General features: G+C 41.4%; 1 protein-coding gene across 7 annotated transcripts in view; it reads right to left on the bottom strand.

Moving 5' to 3' along the window:
* Nucleotides 1-1,378: 1,378 nt before the first annotated feature.
* The window catches only part of LOC107226223 (neural-cadherin), a 54,868-nt gene continuing 36,894 nt past the window's right edge, over nucleotides 1,379-19,352 (bottom strand). For all 7 annotated transcript variants that reach the window (XM_046730275.1, XM_046730276.1, XM_046730279.1 and 4 more), the window contains 23 exons: nucleotides 10,445-10,588; nucleotides 10,033-10,148; nucleotides 9,780-9,944; nucleotides 9,575-9,712; nucleotides 9,305-9,491; nucleotides 8,993-9,226; nucleotides 8,674-8,846; nucleotides 8,296-8,445; nucleotides 7,899-8,204; nucleotides 7,546-7,819; nucleotides 7,222-7,430; nucleotides 6,800-7,132; nucleotides 6,480-6,686; nucleotides 6,118-6,389; nucleotides 5,823-6,028; nucleotides 5,537-5,679; nucleotides 4,795-5,406; nucleotides 4,301-4,601; nucleotides 4,017-4,206; nucleotides 3,598-3,839; nucleotides 3,303-3,518; nucleotides 2,996-3,151; nucleotides 1,379-2,736 (listed from right to left, as the gene is read on the bottom strand). In XM_046730275.1, the coding sequence (XP_046586231.1) occupies nucleotides 2,621-2,736; nucleotides 2,996-3,151; nucleotides 3,303-3,518; nucleotides 3,598-3,839; nucleotides 4,017-4,206; nucleotides 4,301-4,601; nucleotides 4,795-5,406; nucleotides 5,537-5,679; nucleotides 5,823-6,028; nucleotides 6,118-6,389; nucleotides 6,480-6,686; nucleotides 6,800-7,132; nucleotides 7,222-7,430; nucleotides 7,546-7,819; nucleotides 7,899-8,204; nucleotides 8,296-8,445; nucleotides 8,674-8,846; nucleotides 8,993-9,226; nucleotides 9,305-9,491; nucleotides 9,575-9,712; nucleotides 9,780-9,944; nucleotides 10,033-10,148; nucleotides 10,445-10,588 (5,090 nt within the window). In that variant the 3' untranslated portion in view covers nucleotides 1,379-2,620. The remainder of the gene's footprint in view (nucleotides 2,737-2,995; nucleotides 3,152-3,302; nucleotides 3,519-3,597; nucleotides 3,840-4,016; nucleotides 4,207-4,300; nucleotides 4,602-4,794; nucleotides 5,407-5,536; nucleotides 5,680-5,822; nucleotides 6,029-6,117; nucleotides 6,390-6,479; nucleotides 6,687-6,799; nucleotides 7,133-7,221; nucleotides 7,431-7,545; nucleotides 7,820-7,898; nucleotides 8,205-8,295; nucleotides 8,446-8,673; nucleotides 8,847-8,992; nucleotides 9,227-9,304; nucleotides 9,492-9,574; nucleotides 9,713-9,779; nucleotides 9,945-10,032; nucleotides 10,149-10,444; nucleotides 10,589-19,352) is intronic.

The raw sequence follows: 19,352 nt of genomic DNA, 5'->3' as shown, positions 1-19,352 counted from the left end.
CATCGGTGTTTAAAACGAAGGTGAAACAATCGCATAAATATGAGAAAAATGAAATTAGAAAAAATTTTAATATCACAAATCATCATCAATAATAATAATAATAATAATAATAATAATAATAATAATAATAATCAATAATATCAATAAGAATTGATAATTGTATAGTAATTTCAGTATTTTGTCTTCTTGTTTATATAATGTAAGGTATAATAAGTAATAGTACGTGCATTTAAATTCTTATACGGATACTTGTCACTGATTCCTAAGTATTAAATTGACTATTATTCGGTCAAGAATTTACAAATCAGTCAATTTTAGTTATGGAAATGTATACAAGCTTACACGTTTAAACATCCTAAAATAAGATTCTACAATGAATACACACACATATCGCAGAGAAACATATTTTTTTTTGTTGGTAAGAAAAATTAGTTTGGTTTTTGGTATCCTTCTAATTTTTTTCTTTTTTGTCAGTTTTCGTACGTGAAATGGACAAATATTAGAAAAATGATACGGTGAGCTATTCGCATGTAAAGTGAGAATGATAAATAAATCAGAAATCACAATTACATGTAATAACCCTTTCTCTTCACATACGTATCTGTATAAATCTATAATGTAAGGAATGAAAAAAAGAAAAAAAAAAAAGAAAAAAGGGACTGAAATAAAGAAATAAATTAATAATCGATATAAATACCTAACGAAATAATAATGTTTAACATATGCTTACTCATCAACATTCTCGTTTGAATTTAGTGTTAAATTAATTATATAATTAAACATGTACTTGCTAACGACTCTTTCAGACTTTCTTACATAATAATATATTGTATATATATATATATAGAACTCCCGTCTCTCATGCGCTTTTACTTTTTCTTATTTTTTTTTTATTTTTTTTTTTCGTTCACGTTTTTTTTTTTTTTCTTTTCTCTATAAATTTATATATATACTCATATATGTATATATGTATATTATTATATAGTAATATCTAGTATGGCAAATCGAAGACGTATGCCTATAATTTTGGTAATAGGCAACGACCGGAGAGATACGCCACGCGTGCCAGCGTTCCTTGAGCTTTGCGTGATCAAAATTATGACGGTTATACAAACTTTCGAAACGTAGAAGAACAGATATAAAATATATATGAGCGTTTCCAAGGAAAAGTAGAGGAAAAAACACGCAGGCAGATGACGTGACATTTCTCTCTGTATTTCAGTTAGTTATTAATATATGTTATATGAGTATACGTTGATCAGTATAAATTAGACTCGAAAAATAAATAAAATGAATATTCAATTCATAATTAATAACAACTAAAATGTCACGTATGTATGTCGGATATATAGGTATGTATTATATATATACATATATCATATACGATTTTCGTTTCTTTTTTTTTGTTTGTTTGTTTTTATATTGTGAATTAAAATTATTGCATGAATCGTATCGGTACAATTAGCTACTTATCTAAATTTATCCCGCCTTTCCTTGTATAGAAACGTCCTAATAAGGATGATAGTAATTAACATATATACATATATATATATGCATATATGTATATGTATATAATAGTAATATATACGTTTATATATTAAACCTGTGATTTTATTCGCAATAACGTGATAATATTTCTTATGAATCATATTAGTAGAAATCGCGATTGCTGGAGCTGAGGAGGATGAATTATATAGATGATTTATAATTATATATATATTCCTGTTTTCAGAATAATATAAATGTGTGTAGTGTATGTATGTACGCATGTATGAATGTACGTATGTATGTATGTATGTCTGTATAAGTATGTGTAGAATAATAACTGTTAATTAATCGCGACGGTTAAATTTTTCTACATACATATTATATTGTACGCACCATATAACACATACAATATATGCCGTAGGCTCCCTGCACTCTTTGTTTATACAACACTTGTATGGTTTTTAATTGTTTTTTCTTTAATAATTAGTTATTTTTCTTTCTTCTTTAATCTCAGTTTCGCTTCTGGAAACTAATAGTATTTATATAATTTTTCCCCTTTCCTGTTTATCTTTTCTCCTTTCTCTCTTCTATTTTTTTACTTCACCTTAAATTGAACGAGATCATCGTCACCATCGTCATTATCATCATATTATCAATTAGGTATAACGTTAATATCGATGTCAATATTATACAAACACAGGCAAAACATTTACCGTATCCACTAAAGGTGTGTAATTACGCATGGATGTACGTGTCTATCTATGCATGTGTATACGTATGTATGTATGTATGTACGTATGTATATTTGTGTATGTATTCGCGTCGCGTGTGTTCACATCCACACAGGTAAATATATGGGCTATTATGTATAGTAATTGCAGTTAATTTACGTAATGTATCATTATATATTACAAACCGTGTATCGTAATAAGTAATATAGTGTCTTTGTAGAGTTTTTAGATCCATTGACTACCCGCGTACCCTCCGCTTCACTCGGTATTTACCCCGTCCCCCCCATCGTTGGATTTTTATCATCATACCCAGACAAGTGGGTGTGTTTATGCCCTTTTATATCGCCCGCGCATCTCCTCGTTCCAATTCATTTAGAGGTTTCTTGGCTTCGGGACGTCCCTCAATTCTCCTCCTCCTCCTCGCTCTCTTCCACCGGCCCGTACATGTCGGCTAATTTATCGAATCTTGGACCCCAGGCACCCAAGTACTCGTATTCGTGCTGCTCGTCATCCGTACCTGAAAGTCGGTCGGAAATATGATTAACGAAAAAAGTGCTTTTAATTGAAGGTGAGATCCTTCATCTTCGCTTGATCGATTCAGGAAGATCCGAGGCTATTTATTAAATTTATCCACGCTTTGCGATACTACGTATTTGTTTTGCGGCAATTTCGTACGAAACGCTATTTAATGCTTCGGAGAAACGATAACAAGTGCGAAGTCAAGAACCCGGTGTACTTACAAATGAAAGGTTTCTAAAAATAAAATGATTTCTTACCGGACGCCAAAGACGAGAGGGAGCCCGCTGTACTTCCGCCACCTTCGTAGGCATAATTTCGTAGATCGTCGAAGGGCGGTGCGTTGGGATCACTGTCCGCCCGTTTCTTATGATCTTCTATGAACATCCCTACGTTTGGCTCTGGTCCCAGAGGGTCTGGTAAAAGTTGAATGTTTCGATTAAATATATGAAGATTATTCAGAAAACCGATGTGAAAACAATTCTACCCCTAAATTGTTAGTTGTAGACATTCTGGACTCGAACTGACTTACAGAGAGGTGAATATAGACCATTAAACCAGACTCACAAGCTATTTTACACGTTGGCAATTTTCCCGTCATCTCTGGCAACGGACCGCCGATTGGTATTTGTAGGGGCGTGATGTCGAAGGCCGTCATGTCGTCTTCTCCGCCGCCCTCGTCGTCATAATTTATTATATTTTCCCGTACGTCGTCGTCAGGCCCGGGATATTTGATGTGAGATTCTCTTTTCCGATTGTAGACAACGAACACGAGCACGAGTACTGAAAGCAGAAGGATTTCGATGGATATAAACGTTCCAGTTAAACAGTAACGACCGTCGCACAGACTGGTTAAACTAACCGAGAATAATGAGGAGGCAAACTAGAATCGCAGCGAGAGCTCCCATGCTGAGTTTAAGGGTCTGTCCCTCCTGAACAAGCTCGCAATTTTCACCCCAGAAACCAGTGGGACAGACGCATCTGTACCTCAAATGAGGATCTTGATTGATGCACTTCCCCCCGTGCAGGCAGGGATCGTCAATGCACTCATTTTTGTCTACACAGCCCGTGTTGTCCGGGCCCGGCACCTTTCCTTCGCCGCAACTGGAATTGTCGTCAATGGGGGATAAAAGTCAATTCCAATAAATGTTTTCTTACTTAAAAGTGGCTCGAAATTTGACCGTGTGTATCTTCTTGGATTTGCGTAAGCGGCCTTTCAGTACCCAACAACTAATTCCTCGTGACGAAGTGAACTATGAGTAAGAAGGCTTGGACACTCACGCGCAGTCATATTCGTTCCACAAATCCACACACTCCAACTGACCCTGGCAGATCACGTTTGCACATGGCTTATTCGACGGGCAATGCTTCTCCAGGTTCCTGGCCATGGTCGCTTGGCCCCACTGAGTTCCGTTCATTGCTGGCGGCAGAGGAAGATGCTTTCCTTCCAGTCTGATGTCGTCCAGGCATCCTGAGAATGAGTAAATTTATTGGTTAGCGACTCCGTCCTTTCGTCGACCTCTTATCAGTATTTTACCAATTCTTCTACCTTCCCTTGGGCTCACCTTTCTGATAATCGGCGTAGACCTCGAAGGTTCTAACCCCCGTATACTCAGCCTTACCACCGGCATACACTCCCTCCTGTTTATCGACAACGAGCCATTGGTGACCCTCGAAGGAAAAAGTTTCGTTGAACCTACGACCTTCGCCGCCATCAAGCTCGAGAGTTGCGGCAGATCCGTACCTCGAGACTCTGACCGTGTGCCACTGGCCATCGTCAACCGCGATTGCCGTGAGCCAAATGTCACGCTCCTCAGTCTTGAGACTATTCAAGTTATACCTGAAGTGCAGTCGGCTGTCCTTCACCTGGAACCAAAGACGCGATTGGTTAAAACTCGGGAAAATCGTCACCAGCCACAGTAGAATGAAAATACTTATTTACTGGACAGTAAAGACCTATTTATTAAAACGGCGAAGTAGATCTAAACTAATTCCTCCCCTACTATAAGTGGCCCAACTTTTGCACCAGCCGCTCTTTCCTTTTCTAGACGTTACTCACCTCAAGGATTCCGTATTCCCTGTTGTGCTGATCACTGACCCTAAACAGCTCACCGTGAACTTCTCTAGTCCTAAATCTGAGCTGCATTTGGGTAGAATACTTGTCTGGTTCGAAGGAGAGGGCGTACTTGACGTAGCTTTGGGGCTTGAAGGTGGTCGGAACGGTTGGTGCCATGCAGCCGGGTCCAGTCCATCCGGGATTGCAGTGGCATCGAGCTTCCGAGAAGCTTCCGACGCAGGTGCCATGCTCCCAGCACCTGAAAGTGGCCTCCTGGTGGTTGCAGATTTCGTCGGTTTGGGGGCAGCCGGCTACGCTGTTTCTAGAGAGTCCAGGATGCGCCAGATCATAGAGCTTGCTATTGTGGAAGAGGTTCTTGATGCAGCCGTCAAAGCCTTTTCCGACTGGCATATATTTCCACTTGTAGTGGGCCGGGTCGAATTGCTCGACGTATAACCCGCCAATTTGCAGCGGGGCATTCACGTTCAGGTACTCATTGAAGGGAGGAACTATTCCCTGTGCCTGGCAGCTCGAGTCATCGAACTCTGGCGGCGTTCCATCTTCCCTTTCGGATATTTCGGCCGATTTGCAGTAGTCGACGATCAGTTTTACGTTCTGGAAATTTTTATGATTTCATACGGATTTTCATTTCGGTTCGTTTCTCATGGACCAAAGATGTCCAAGAGTTATTTTTATTTCGCGTACAACTTTTTGCTGTCCAAGCAAAGGAGGTAAATATATTCACCTCGGTATCCCAGAACACGTCTAGCCTGTGCCACTCTCCGTCGTCTAGAGTGCGTTTCGTTTTTACCTTCAGCTCCAACGTTCCAGAGCCAAAATCGATCAGCAATCTTGGATAACCGCGTTCCAACTCAACGGAAATAAAATCTAAAATACATAAATCGCGGTGTAAAGAGAAGAGGTATCCTTTGACGATGACTGTCAAAATGCCTCAATGAACAGGCTGGTACAGGTATACCTGAGCGAAATGATGCGCATATCAGGATTCTGAAAGGACGGATTTTACTAACCTGACACCATAACTTCATCGGCTTCGGGAGGCACAATAGGCCCGTTGTACAATAGTAGGCCATCGGATTTTCTGGTAATAAATTCAAAGCTCATGTGGCTGTTATCGCACATTTCCAAAGCCGGATACCAAGCCCATCCATTTCCCCTAAAGCTCCTAGCGGTCTGTTGGCACCTGGGACCGTTATATCCCGCGGGACACTGACAGCTGCATTATGTCAAATTATTTCAAAAATGAATATCAGAAGGCGATTCTCCCCGCTCTGTGCACCGATCAATCATACTACAGATACTTACGACAATCCAAAACGTCCCTCTACGCATCGTCCACCATTGTAGCATGGACTATTCCTGCAGGATTCGCTTTTGCTGAAGTTACGAGCACCGCAGGTGCACTCGGCGATCACGTCGACTCGGACACCAACCAGGGATGTTCGATTCGCGTTCACCATGTACGGTAAATTGCTGATGTCCAGTGTGTTTGTACAGCTGCCTTCGCACATTTGGTTCTCGTAAAAACACTCGTCGATTCCAACCATCGTTATGTTTATACCAACGTCTTTTTCAATCTAAAAGTGAAAAGTTTTCAGTAGCGAAATTGTACGTTTTCACTATCGGTTCTTCCTCTCACTCGCTCTCTGTTGCCAATTAATTCTCACCTCCTCGCGATGCATCAGAACCATTCCGTTCAATCGTACCGGTTTGTAGTACGGTGACCCGTGAGCAGCGAATCTAACGTCGGTTAGAGGTGGGTGTTTTCTGCGCAGTTGCACGCTGAACACGTCAACATTCTCTCTCTCGATATTCAATAAATCCGCAAGCTTGTCCCGGAATAAATCAGCCTTGCTTCGTGAGAGCCCGTGCGTCTGCGAATGAAAAAGCGAAGGTTGAAATGAGAAAAAGAAACTATCAACTGAATAGAGAATGAAAGAAGAAAAGAAGCGAAAGTAAAATTGGAAATGCGGATATCATCCCTCACCCTATAGTTCCAAATACGAATGAAATCCTCATCCGTTATTCCCGATATCCTGACTGAGCCGGAATTCAGAACAGCTTCGTGGGGTATGCTTTTAACGGTGACCGTTACATTCGCGGGGACGTCAGTCTGGGTGTGTTTCCTGTCGTAAACCTTGAACCTCAGGTTGTATTTCCCGTCGTGGGTCCCGGACTTCATTGATATCATCCCAGACTCGTCGTTTAGCTTGAACTGGGGGTGTTCAAGGCCTTCCCAGTAGAATTTCTTGTCCGGCAAGTCCCAGTCGTCCAAGTCGTAAACGAACACCCTGCCTATGTCGGTATCCGGTGATTGGCCCTACGAATTGAGGAGCAGAATTGTCACCGGAATCAAAGAAGATAAAACTAACGACGAGGAATGACGACCCCATTTGAATACGTGCTTACAGCGTAGTTGTAAACAAATATCTCCTTGGCTCCAGGCTGCATCTTGTTGTCGTTTACGTCGCCGATCACCACGGTCAACGTCGAAGTACCCGACATGTGCGGGTTTCCGGAATCCCTTATTATGATCGGTATCAGGTACTCCTTCTGCTGTTCTCGATCGAACGATCTAAGCGACGATACCACCGCCATTCCGTCGCCGTTTGCACCCTCTGCAAATTGAACGAATTGAATTGAAGAACCGAGAAATTAGTGGACCAGCAATAGAGCTACTTTATCATTAAATTTCCAGGGAGTCTACGCCCAACAAACATCTTCCAAACTCACTGGTATCACTTTCGACCCTGAACGAAGCCTTTATAACGTCATCCGCGTTGGGGTCCATCCTGAAAGTGAACGGTGGCCCGTTACTCTTGGACCTGTCGTCGTCGTCGGTGGCTAAAATCTCAACGACTTTTTTCGGCTGAATATGCTCAGGAACTACCGGCCGGTAATCTTTCAAGAACGTCGGCGGGTTGTCGTTTATGTCGAGGACTATAACCGTGAGGGTTGCGGTCGCCGTTTTGGGAGGAATGCCGTCGTCGATGGCGAGTATTTTGACCTATTTATGCAGAGGTAAAGGAACAGGGTGTTTCACTCTATTCTTACGACCCTTGTAAAAAAGGAAACGACTTGCTCACTTGATGCCTCGGTGTTTCTTCACGATCCAGGCTTCGTTGGATCGACACTGTTCCGCCTTCGTCGATCGAGAATTGTCTCTTGCGGTCCGAGCTCCGGTCGATCGTGTAGTACACCTTGCTCTTCCCACCCTGATCGGGATCCGTCGCCTTAAACGTTTCCAAACTCATGCCAATCTCGGCATTTTCGGCCACCGATACCTCAACGTTCGAACGATCAAACTGTGGCTTGTTGTCGTTTATGTCCCTCAATTTCACCACTACCCACGAATACGCCACGTGATATTTGTCGTTGTCGTTGTCCTCACCCTACGAAAATAATAGGTATACAAAATTTACGTCTTCAGTATGCTGGTAACATTTCAGCATTTATGAAAGGGATTCACAACTGTAGGCTCACCTTGTCGTTCACTTGAATTCTGAACCTGAAACCGTTGCTCTGGAGCAAGTCTTCGTAGTCCAATGGCTGTACTATCTTCAGGGAACCTGTACCATCGTTGTTTCTTACCATTGTGAATTTGTCCGCACCATAACCGCTGTTCTCGATAACCTATCATCAAAGATGTCTCAGTAAGTCACGAAAAGTGCGGTAAGCATTTCGAAATTATCATAAGCATTGTGCTGAACAGAAAAAACATATAGGATGAATGTATGAGCGAGCAATTAACGATGAAGCAAACGAAGATGACGAAGAAGACAAGTACCTATCCCAAGTATAAATTCGTAAATGTATTGTGCTAAATTTTATACATCTACCTGGGTTCCAATGTCCACTTACCTTGTATTGGAATTTGTTCGTTTCGTCCTCGTCGTGAACGGTGACGGTCAAGATGGGCATTTCGGGTAAATTTGAACCGTCCGTTTCATCGACTTCGGTAAACCATTCATCCTTCGTGAATTGAGGAGGCATATCGTTAATGTCCTTGACGCGTATCGACGCGGTCCCGGTCCCTGTGGTGAAAGGGAAAGTGTGTTAAGAGAAAAAGACTATAAAAAGTAAGTTCAAACTAACCGGAGAGTAATGATTAGCCGACGAGTGGCTCTTTAGAGTTCGAAACCTTCCCGAAAGTAGCACAACATAAAAAACAAGGGCATACCTTTCAACCCTCCCCCGTCCATCGCCACGACTTGTATAGAGTAATCGGGGGTCCTTTCTCTGTCCAGACAGCAGACCGCGGTTTTGATAACGCCGGTGTCTGACTCGATTTCGAAAATCGGAGAGCCGGTCTCCTCCTCGATAACGTTTTTCTCGATCGAGTAGAGCAGCTTGGCGTTCGTCCCTTCGCTCGGGTCGTCGTAGTCAACCGCTGTCATGGTCATGACGACCATGCCTGTGTGCGCGGTGAAAAAGAATAGTCAGTGGATGAGATTGCGATTGGTTTTTGGAATCAGCTTCATCCTTTACTCACCTGCCGTTCCATTTTCCGTCACATTACCGAAGTATACGCCTTGCGGGAATATCGGCGCGTTGTCGTTTATGTCCTTCAGGTTGACCTGCACGTCCGCGTAGCCGACGAGCCCCTCGCCACCCTCGTCCTGGGCGAACACCGTGAATCGCCATTGCGGTCTTCCGTTCGGCTGGTCTCTGTCCAGCGGCTGCAAATACGGCATTTAGCACGTCGCATCGCAGTGGTTTTAAAATTTAAAAACACACATTTCCGTGCGAAGACATCACTCACCTTTAGCACGAATATTTCTCCGGTCGTGCGGTTTATGTCAAACTTGCTATTCGCCGGATTGTCCGGATCAATGCCTTGACCGGTCAAAAAGTAAACGATATTTTGGGGCCTGTCTTTGTCCCCGTCGGTCGCAGTCACCTGGAACATTTTGTGGGGTTTAAACGGACGCAGGGCGTGAAAATCGCTATAAGGCAATTTTTTTCACCTGCAAAACGCGCTTCGGCAAATTCCTGTCGTCCTCTTCCGTTATTTGCGTTCTGTAAGTTGGCCGTTCAAAGACTGGCGGATTATCGTTCACGTCTTTCACGTGGATGACAACCGTCGTGTAATTTTCTTTTAGATTATCCGACGCAGCCAGACGCAGCTCGTACTGTTTCGGGGAAATCATTGTTCGCGTATATCGTACACACTCAAATTTTACAGCGGTTTCAAAGTCCAATTTAATAATTAATACTTACCCTCTTTCTCGTTTCGTAATCCAACGCCCCGGCAACGTATATTGCCCCCGTCATATTTTTTACAGCAAAGGCACCGCCTATGTTACCGCTCGTGATCTCGTATCGAATACGCGAGGCTGGGGATTTTGGAAAACGATAATAAGTAACCACAAAACAAGAAAAAAAAATACTACTGTTGAATTTATCAAATATAGCAAAAAGAATGTTTTGTTAATTTAAGTAAATGTGGGTTTTCCTGATAAAATAAATTATTGTGCTAGCCACTTCTTGGTTCAATCAAATTTCAATATTACTTCCGGATTTAAAAAAAAAAATACTTTTTTTTCGTTATATTTGGAAAATTCAACGAATCCAATCTCTGCATGCAGCTGCCACTTCACTTCTCTTTGATCATTCTCAATTCCTAACTTACACTCATCGTGATCTTTGGCGGTGACAGTGAGAACCGTGTGCTGGATATCTTCATTTTCGTCTACTTCTGCCTCGTATAAAGCTTTGTCGAAGTACGGCGGATTGTCGTTCTTGTCTGCTATACCAATGCGTATGAATTTCGTAACTGAAACGCAAATCGTCGATATCATTCAATTATCTCGCGACACGACAGAGATTTAATAGCAAAATTAAAAACCCAACTCAAAATTCATATAATCGTTTATCTGAACCACGATCGTAATGAATCAGAAATATTTTCATTGCATCGAGTTTTCTTTCACTTATAAATCGAGATTCTTCTATTAATTTACATCTTAATATACACATAGTAGAAAAACATAGTTTGCTTCGTTATCTACGTGACAAAAAGTAGAAACACCTCATTACGGAATATATATTTTTTGTCTCAGTTCAACAAAGTTATAAACTAATACCAGTTCCCCTAAAAGTCTGCTGAATTGAAAGGCAAACGTATCGATATTAGCCCAGCGTGCAAATATAACCGCAGGTAAAGTTGTACATCGAAGTCAAATTAATTAACGACCTTGATCCAAGTTGACCCAGGACATGCTGGGGGGTGAGGAGCCTCGAATCGGGTAGAATTAGGAATGATTACAGTCCGTAATTCGCAACTCAAATTTTACTGTATTAGTTGTTATAGGCTGACCCAACCCGAGCCAACCTGGCGTAAGATAGAAGGGGATGTCGGTGCACGGCTTGGCTGAGCGAGATAGGCGGTGTGAAATTTAGCAGATTAGATTCACTGCGGTGCGCAAGAGTCGCTTGCCTAAATGGGGAAAGTTTACTCGCGAGTAATATGCCCTACGAAATTCGCTAAATCCAACCAAGCAGAAATCGCATGTATCAAGTAAACTGCACGCGTTTGGTTCGTGGCTCTGTGACGTTTAACATATAACGCCATATAGTCTTCGAAACTGAGCAAACTCTTGCTTGGATACAAAATCGAAGGGGTCTTTTCTGCACGCGATCAAAGCGCAATCGAGTTGCTAAATTACTTATCCATTTTTGTTTTTCTAGTCGTCTCACTTTTCTCACTCGCTAAGAATTCATCGCTCTTGTCTTACTCTTATTCTATTCATTCGTTCATTTATTCGCGTGATTAAAGCACGCCGCGGGTGCGGCGGAGTGATTGAAATTTATAGATCACAGTTTATGAGATTCCATTCACGTCGCACGCGGATAAATTCTAGCTCAACTTCCCAGCAGCTACAACGACTAGTCTAGTCAGTTCTTCAAGTTTTCAACACGACTTCGTATCTCGAAAATTAGACTAGGCATTTCGTGTCAAATCTCTTCGGAATACGAGAGTGATTTTTCACCGAAATTACGTTACTCATTCCAGCCACTTTGGAATTAGAAAATAGCCGGCAGGATGGAAGATAGCAATTATTTTCTTTCCTCTAACGTTTCACGCGGCTAAAGACCCCGAGGTCCTCGCGGCTTCTCAAGCCAGCAGCTAATGAAAAACACGATCAAAGACGAGAAATAAAATTTCCAATTTCGGCGGGTCGTCGATGCGTTTTTCTCTCATTTGTAGACAAACACAACGAGGTTTAAGAATCCGTCGTAAATAAAATTCAAGAATACATTTATATGTATATATACATACTTGCCACTTTTTTACCAAGTTTCGATCAAATATTTGATACACTTTCAACGATTCAGTGACAATTTCCAGATACATGGGTTAGGAAAAAAATTCGACAGCGAAAATATAAATTACGGTAGCAAATTCTGTCGACACGGTGGTGAATAAAATGTAGCTCCGGAAACAGTTTCTCAAGGTAATTCGAACTCTGTCTAGTTTTGCGGCGTTATAGGTAAGTATAGCAAAATAATTGAATAACATTAATATGAAATATTTTTTTAAAGAACATGGCGGAAGAGTTTCAAGTAAATCTTTTCCTGTATTGACATAACGTGTATACACACAGTTGGGTAAAAATGTTCTGAAAATTTTCGAGAATATGGATAAGAAAACTTTCGGATGACTATAGAATTAGACCAATTTAGTTTTGTTATAGCTACTGGAAAATAAAGGTAAAATTAGTATCTTTACAACGTTTGAATGTTGTACCATTTAGAGTAAAATTTGATACCTGTGAATAACTGTTTAAACTGATTATAGTTGGGAATATACGATATGCTGGGGTGATTGGATCATTAATGAATTTACTTGTTCGGTTAACATCTCTGTATTGCTGGGCCATCATCAAATCATCGCAACAGTCATCAGTGAATATGAATAATAATTTATACCTCCAGTGGGTGTATCCCAAAATAAGGATGAGACGTACTTCAAGATTTCCCAGTTAAAGTTAAAAACGAATTTTCATTTTGTACCCAGGATCGCATATTTTTCAGTTTCGCAATAGAAAATGAAAATAAAGCGTACAGAAACCAGAAATATACTCGACGTTATACAGAGCCACGGAAGAGGAATAGCGGAGTATACTTCACAAACTTTTCCATCCTGAATGCATGTGGCTACGAAGTTTCGATAATAGATTTGTCTCCGAGGGGAGACGGCGATTCGGCGACGCGAGTAAAATAAAGAAAATAAAACGCGAGGGGATGACATTTTAATCACATCCTTAATCGCGGCGAGATGCAAGATTAGTATTCTGGAGGGCATTATGCAGAGGCGCATAGATACATGCGACAATTTTTGTCTTATTCGGACTTTTGTTTTCGTGCGAGGAGCGCGGATTCCTCCGAAGCTAGAGGGTGGCCGTCGCGACGTCGGCGTTGGCGTCGGCGTCGGCGGTCGCTGTTCTCCTCCGCGGGTCCAGAGGCGGAGAACCACCCGTTACTGGGACGAGAGGAAGGGATCGATGAAGCTCGTCGGCGCCGCGCAACAAACCGCCGCCTCCTTACCCCGTGACCGCGCCCCGACGGCGGCGGTCGCACAAACTCGATCACAATCACTCCTGATGGGCCAGCATCGCGAGTCTTCGTCCTGAGAATCGAGTCCTCGGCACCAGGCTCGAATCCCTGCCGACCGTAGAACCGGGAAAGCACCGATGATAATCCGACGGATGTTAACGGGGGCGAATCCTCGACGAGGGCGTCCTAATTTCATCAAAAGATCGATCTGGGGGGGGGGGGGGGGGGGTACGTCTCTATCTCAGACGCCTCAAAACCACGTAAAATATTTTTCCCCGTTTCTTCGTTTTCCTTTCCTTTCTTTTCCATTTCACTTATTCTCTTCCATTGCAGCTTCTTCCGCCGAGCATTTTGACAGAGAAGAAGGGGCGCGACTGTGGAAGCCGGTTGCCTGATGGAACGAGATTATTCTTCGACTTGTACAGCAAATTGGTTCATTCCCTTTCTCCTCCGTCATGTTCTCCTATCTCTTCAACCTTCGTTTACGCCAATTTATTATTTCACGCCATTTCTCTGTACAATCGTAGTTGCCATCAGCTGAACCGTATGTTCACAACTCCTGTGTATCGCACTTTTGATGACGCGTCACTTTTACCCGGTATTTCACAGTAATTTATTATTCTATCCTTCTGCACTCTCCTTTCATCAACCTTACTGCGGAAAGACAAGGAGTGCCGGACCCACGTCTCGGATATTCGAACCTAGTGTATCAGGTGTCTAATAAGATCGTGTCCCATTGCGTAAAGAATATACATTATCTACTCTGGCTCTGACAGCTTGTAACTGATATTTTTACACTTCACTAGTGGAATTAAATTTTTTCACAACCAATACTGCAGTTTCTTCAGTGCCAGTACTCCCAGCTTTTAATGTCAGTTCGATGTTTTCGCGATATCGCAGATTTTAATATGCAATTAATAAACGTGAAGCTCGATTGACTCTAATACCACATTTAATGAGTATGTAAAACCGTTCTACAGTTTTGCGGAAATATTACTGCACCACCGCTCTAGGGATGAAGAAATTTCACGAGCAGGAGGGTGAAGACTAATTTCTAGGTAACAGTAACCCCGTAATTTTCCCCCGTTGAAATTATGCAAATATGAAAAATATTATCATTAATTTAATGAAATAATTTTGACTAATTAGGCTCGTCCTGGCTGTGCAGAAAACATTCCGAGCTTTTTGCATCGAAGAAAGGTCGAATCCGTGATCGCAGCGGGTGGAAACCGATCGTAATTCAATGAAAAAATATCCATTTTCAGGTTAAAATCCATTTGGGTGAAATTGCATACCCAGATAAACAATTACAGGTAACAAAATGAGGAAATAAAGGGAGGGGCGGAAGGCATGAACAACGGGCCGGCAGTTAATTGAGTTCATGTCTGATCTGCAGGGTTTAAGTGCACTGTGCTGAAAGGTACATTATACAATATACGTGTTTGGATTCAATTTAAAACGTGTTCACGTTACTCCGGCACAGCTTTCGCTGTATTTCACCAACGGCGTGTGCAAGCTCGACTAAAAAGAAAGTGTGGAAAATTTTCCCGCTACTTACAGAGGTGATGAATTTGAGTCTAAACTCTACACTGCATCCCCTCGCGGTTACGGGCATCTGGCCGATATTCCACATCACTTTTCCACACTCTATAATCATAATTTCGTTTATATTCTTACAACGGAGCTGATATTTACTGATATCCGTATAACGTACTTTTCAGGATTGAGAATCCGATCGAGGACTGATTCCTGATGGAAGAAATACTCGGTTGGATCAACGCCAAGCTATATTGAGAGCTAGATATCTTCGTCCTAAGCGAGTACAAAGGAATTTTTCAAGATGAAAAGAAACTCCCCGTGTCAGATACGTTTATACGTAACTATACAAACACGAACCTACGCGATACGGGAGATTTCCTCCGAATGGATTAGAATTTCTCATGCGGAAATAACCACCGAGTTGTTTTCTACGTTTTTTTTTTTTTTTCTTTTTCTTTCTGCCTTTTCCTTCCTTTTTTCCTCTCGATGCTGTGAGGCGAGTGCAGCCTAGAATGCATCGCGCGTGCACTTGCAAACGTTGGTGCAATTATTTCGCAGAGAAGAATTGAGCGTGCTTCTTGGGCGTGTATAAACCGATGCGAGAAGTAAAGTAGGCATCTTATACCTCGGGGTGAAGCGAACGGAAACAAGGAAAGTTGTCAGACTCGCGAGTTCCGGCGCAGGTGGGTAATTGAATTTTTGAAGAAAAAGAGTCCTCGGCTTGACGTTTCTCCGGAATATATTAGGCGCGTATTATATAACCCATCTGCCTAGCAACTCCATATTTTACATGAAGAACAGAGAAACTCCCTTTACCGGTAAAGTAAAATTGCAGAAATTTCATCCTCCCGCGTTATTATACATGCATATAATATAAATCCAGCGTCAGTTTTGTCACTGTGTAATGCGGTATATTGCAGCGGAAACTAGACACACGGAGGATACGCGTGGAGAGAATTTTATGAAATGAAAATTCTTCCGCCTGTTTCAGCAGGTGCACGCTGCATATTCAGCGAAACATAAAGCTTACTGCAATAATATGTCATAATGAATAATTTCGCGCACGAAGCTAATCTTCGTCCCGCAGCTGCGAGTATCCAATTCAATTCAACGAAATTCATTCCTCCGTGGAATAGCGAAACCCTTAGGAGATACTTAGAGATCGCGTCCTCCCTCGCCAAGTCAAATTTCCAGAGTAACATAACATTAATTACTTCCTGAAATAATAACCTGCAGATATATAGTTACAAACGGTTTGTCAGCATTTGAATGTCGTCTCTGTCATTATATACATGATACACACTCAAAGTCAGGATTGAAATTAAGTTTCCCGGTATATCGTTAAGCACAGATCGTTTTCCGACTGCGTTAAGCCGGTAGGGAATATCAACTCTCGGAGCCTCGAATTCCGCTTGATTATTATTCCGAGGGTAATTGGTAATAAGGGTTAACTAGCCAATTAGGTGGATTGGATTTTTGGGACAAGCTCAATTAGGAAAAGTTTTTATTCTGCTATTTGAATTTTGTTCAAACGATCTTCGGGCGCGAATTAACACTGCGCAATGCCTTCGGAGTAAAGTGGTTGCGAGGGAACCGTTTATACTTCACCATTTCGTATATTTTACAACCTTCACTTTGCACAATTTACAACTCACTGAGTTGTTTGAAAGCAAATATTCAATAAAATACTCGCTACTGCAGGGGAGTCGTAATTAATTACTCGACAGGCGGCAGAGATGCAGTGGCGAAACAAGCAGGAATCGATTTTAAAAATAATCGGGAAATAAAACAAGTGGAATTTTACGGGATAGTTATAAAATTTGTTATGGAATGTGCAAAATTGTAATTGACCCAACCCGATTTTGAAAAATTGCTAAAAACAAAAATATGTTTAACGTCAAAAGTGACTAACTGGTCTGTTTAATTTCACAATAATGCGGAGCTGCGGTGCATTTGATGATAAATCTCTATAACAAGAATTAATCACTCGCATCGAATTATTCGTGTGGAAGAATTTGTAGACCGATCTAAAGTCACTCCAAAGCCTAGCAGTACGTAGATTAGTAGACATTATAACTATTATGAATTAGCGCAATAAATCAGTCCAACAATAAGTTTCTTACGAACATTGGGGAACAAATTAGAATGCCACTTCGATGGTACCGTAAGAACTATGCGGGCAGACTATTCGTAATCCGTAGGACGTCGAAGAATTAATTGAGGGTGGATTGTTCCGAGTACAGTCCATTCAAAAACAGTTTCAATTCAAACGCTCTATGGAAACAAAAGAACCTACGAAGCAGCCATTCAAAAGGTACAGCTTTAAGTTAATCGAGTTGAATTTATTACAAAAAACATAGAATGAAAAAAGCAAATTTGAATGACAAAAGCGCCGTTTAATCAACACCTCGGGAGGGCGAGTCCATTACAGTAAAACTTTTGGAATGTAAAACGCGTACGAGTCGCTTAATTTTGCTAAATTGTGTCTCCTTTTCGTTGTAAACGATTTCGAAGATTTATTTCAACGGACTTATATTTATAATTTGTTACTCCGATATAGGTTCACTGTTAATAATTCAAAATTAGTATTTTATACTCAATATATTCTTGATCATGGAAAAAATCAAGTAGCGTATACGTGCAAAATATTAATCACATATTTTTTTAAATAACTCAGCAACGAACAAAATTAAATGCGATTGACTCATTCGAACGAAGAGATCTCCTCGGAGCTTCTGTTAAACTTTAAATTTGCAGTTTTCCAATCGTTTCATACGCAGTATCTGTAGTGTTTTCCACAAAATTGCACAGTAAATTACTGCAGGTTTTAATCATAAAACTACGCGTGTATCGTTATGCCCCAGAAGCGCCGGGATAACAATTACCGCTATTACATGTTTCGAGAGCTTTTACGAGTAATATCGTTAAAGTTTTAGTTAACTATACGCTCATCGTGAGGTTAAACGATCGATTAAACCATGATATCCGTATTGTACAGGTATCGGTACATGAAATTCTCACTCCGTGTCTGATCGCGCTAGGGCATTACTACTACATTTTTTGGTTTTCGCGAACATGCAGCTGGGTCAGCGTGTGGAAACTGTCGGTATTGTCTTCTTGCCGTTGTTGTTTTTCTTTTACGGTTGCCGTTACCAGCTGTTCATCGTGTTTTGTACTAAAGGGTTTGCCAGAAAAGGGCTAAGCAAGGCTTTTGTTTAACCAGAAGGGTTTAGGCTCATGGCTTGCAACGGGCACCGCGTCGTTTACAACGAAGTCATTCAGACTGATGGTTCTTTTACGATCCCCATTGTGCCTCGGCGGTCTGCATCACGCTCAAAATCCTGCCCGTATCGTGGATGTGTAACATACCTTGACATGTAGCATACATACACATATGCTAAAATATATTTATACACACATCTATGTTATACATCCACGATACAAACAGGATTTCTAACGCCATGCAGGCCCTCTAGGCACAATGGGGATCGTAAAAGAGCCATATGAGTCTGAATGACTAAGTTGTAAAGAACGCGGCGTCCGTCGCAAGTCAAGAGCCTAAGTCCTGCAAGTTAAACGAAAGCTTTGCTTAGCCCTTTTCCGATAAATTCTTCAATAGAAAATGCGATCCACAGCTGGCAACGACGAACGTAAGAAAAAACAGCTATAAGAAAATATCGACAGTTTTCACACGCTGAATAAAGAAAAACAGTAGTAAAGCCCCAGAGCGATCAGACGCGGAATGAGAATTTTTTTCCAGTGATTTTAGTTCTGCAGCATGACAATAAAATCTTTCACTTGCAAAAAATTTTTGTTCTCTCATCTTGTCAACATTTACACGAAGGAGAACTGAAAAGGTAATAATTATACCGAAGACGTGACAGAAAATAGAACGGATTATGATTTATGCTCTTCCATGAGGTGACAGTTATATTACTATTTCACCGAGTAAGCCGAACGCTGAGTTACGAGAGCCAAACTGGCGCCAGATTTTAATCCCACTTGTGGACCGAGTAATTCGAACAATGATGTCTAGGAGCCGCAGGCGAGCATCCGAGAAGCGCCAAGAGCCAAGACGGGAATGCCGAAACCGCGCTACTCCAATACCTGCAGGGCTAATTATTGCATGCGTCAAACCGAGGATAGATGAACGAACAGCTTTCCCGTTTAATCAATCACTGTCAGTGCCGTGTATACGGTAGCACACACGAAGGTGATACCTGTGTGTATAGATATATACGTGAAAATTGGTACATACTGGCTTCCCGAAACCCATGCAGAGATAAATGTTGCCGCTGAAAGCGGGGGGTGAAATATGGCTCGTAAACAAAGGGCGGGTATTTGTACGATTTGAAAAAGATACTAAACTTTCGGATTGTTCGTTTACATCTGTATATATACATATATATACATATATATTTTTTTATCTTCTATACTGGCCC

The sequence above is a fragment of the Neodiprion lecontei genome, chromosome 2 (assembly GCF_021901455.1).
Source record: "Neodiprion lecontei isolate iyNeoLeco1 chromosome 2, iyNeoLeco1.1, whole genome shotgun sequence".
NCBI lineage: Eukaryota > Metazoa > Arthropoda > Insecta > Hymenoptera > Diprionidae > Neodiprion > Neodiprion lecontei.
The sequence above is the reverse complement of the archived record's forward strand: the minus strand, read 5'-3'. Positions and strand labels throughout refer to the sequence as shown.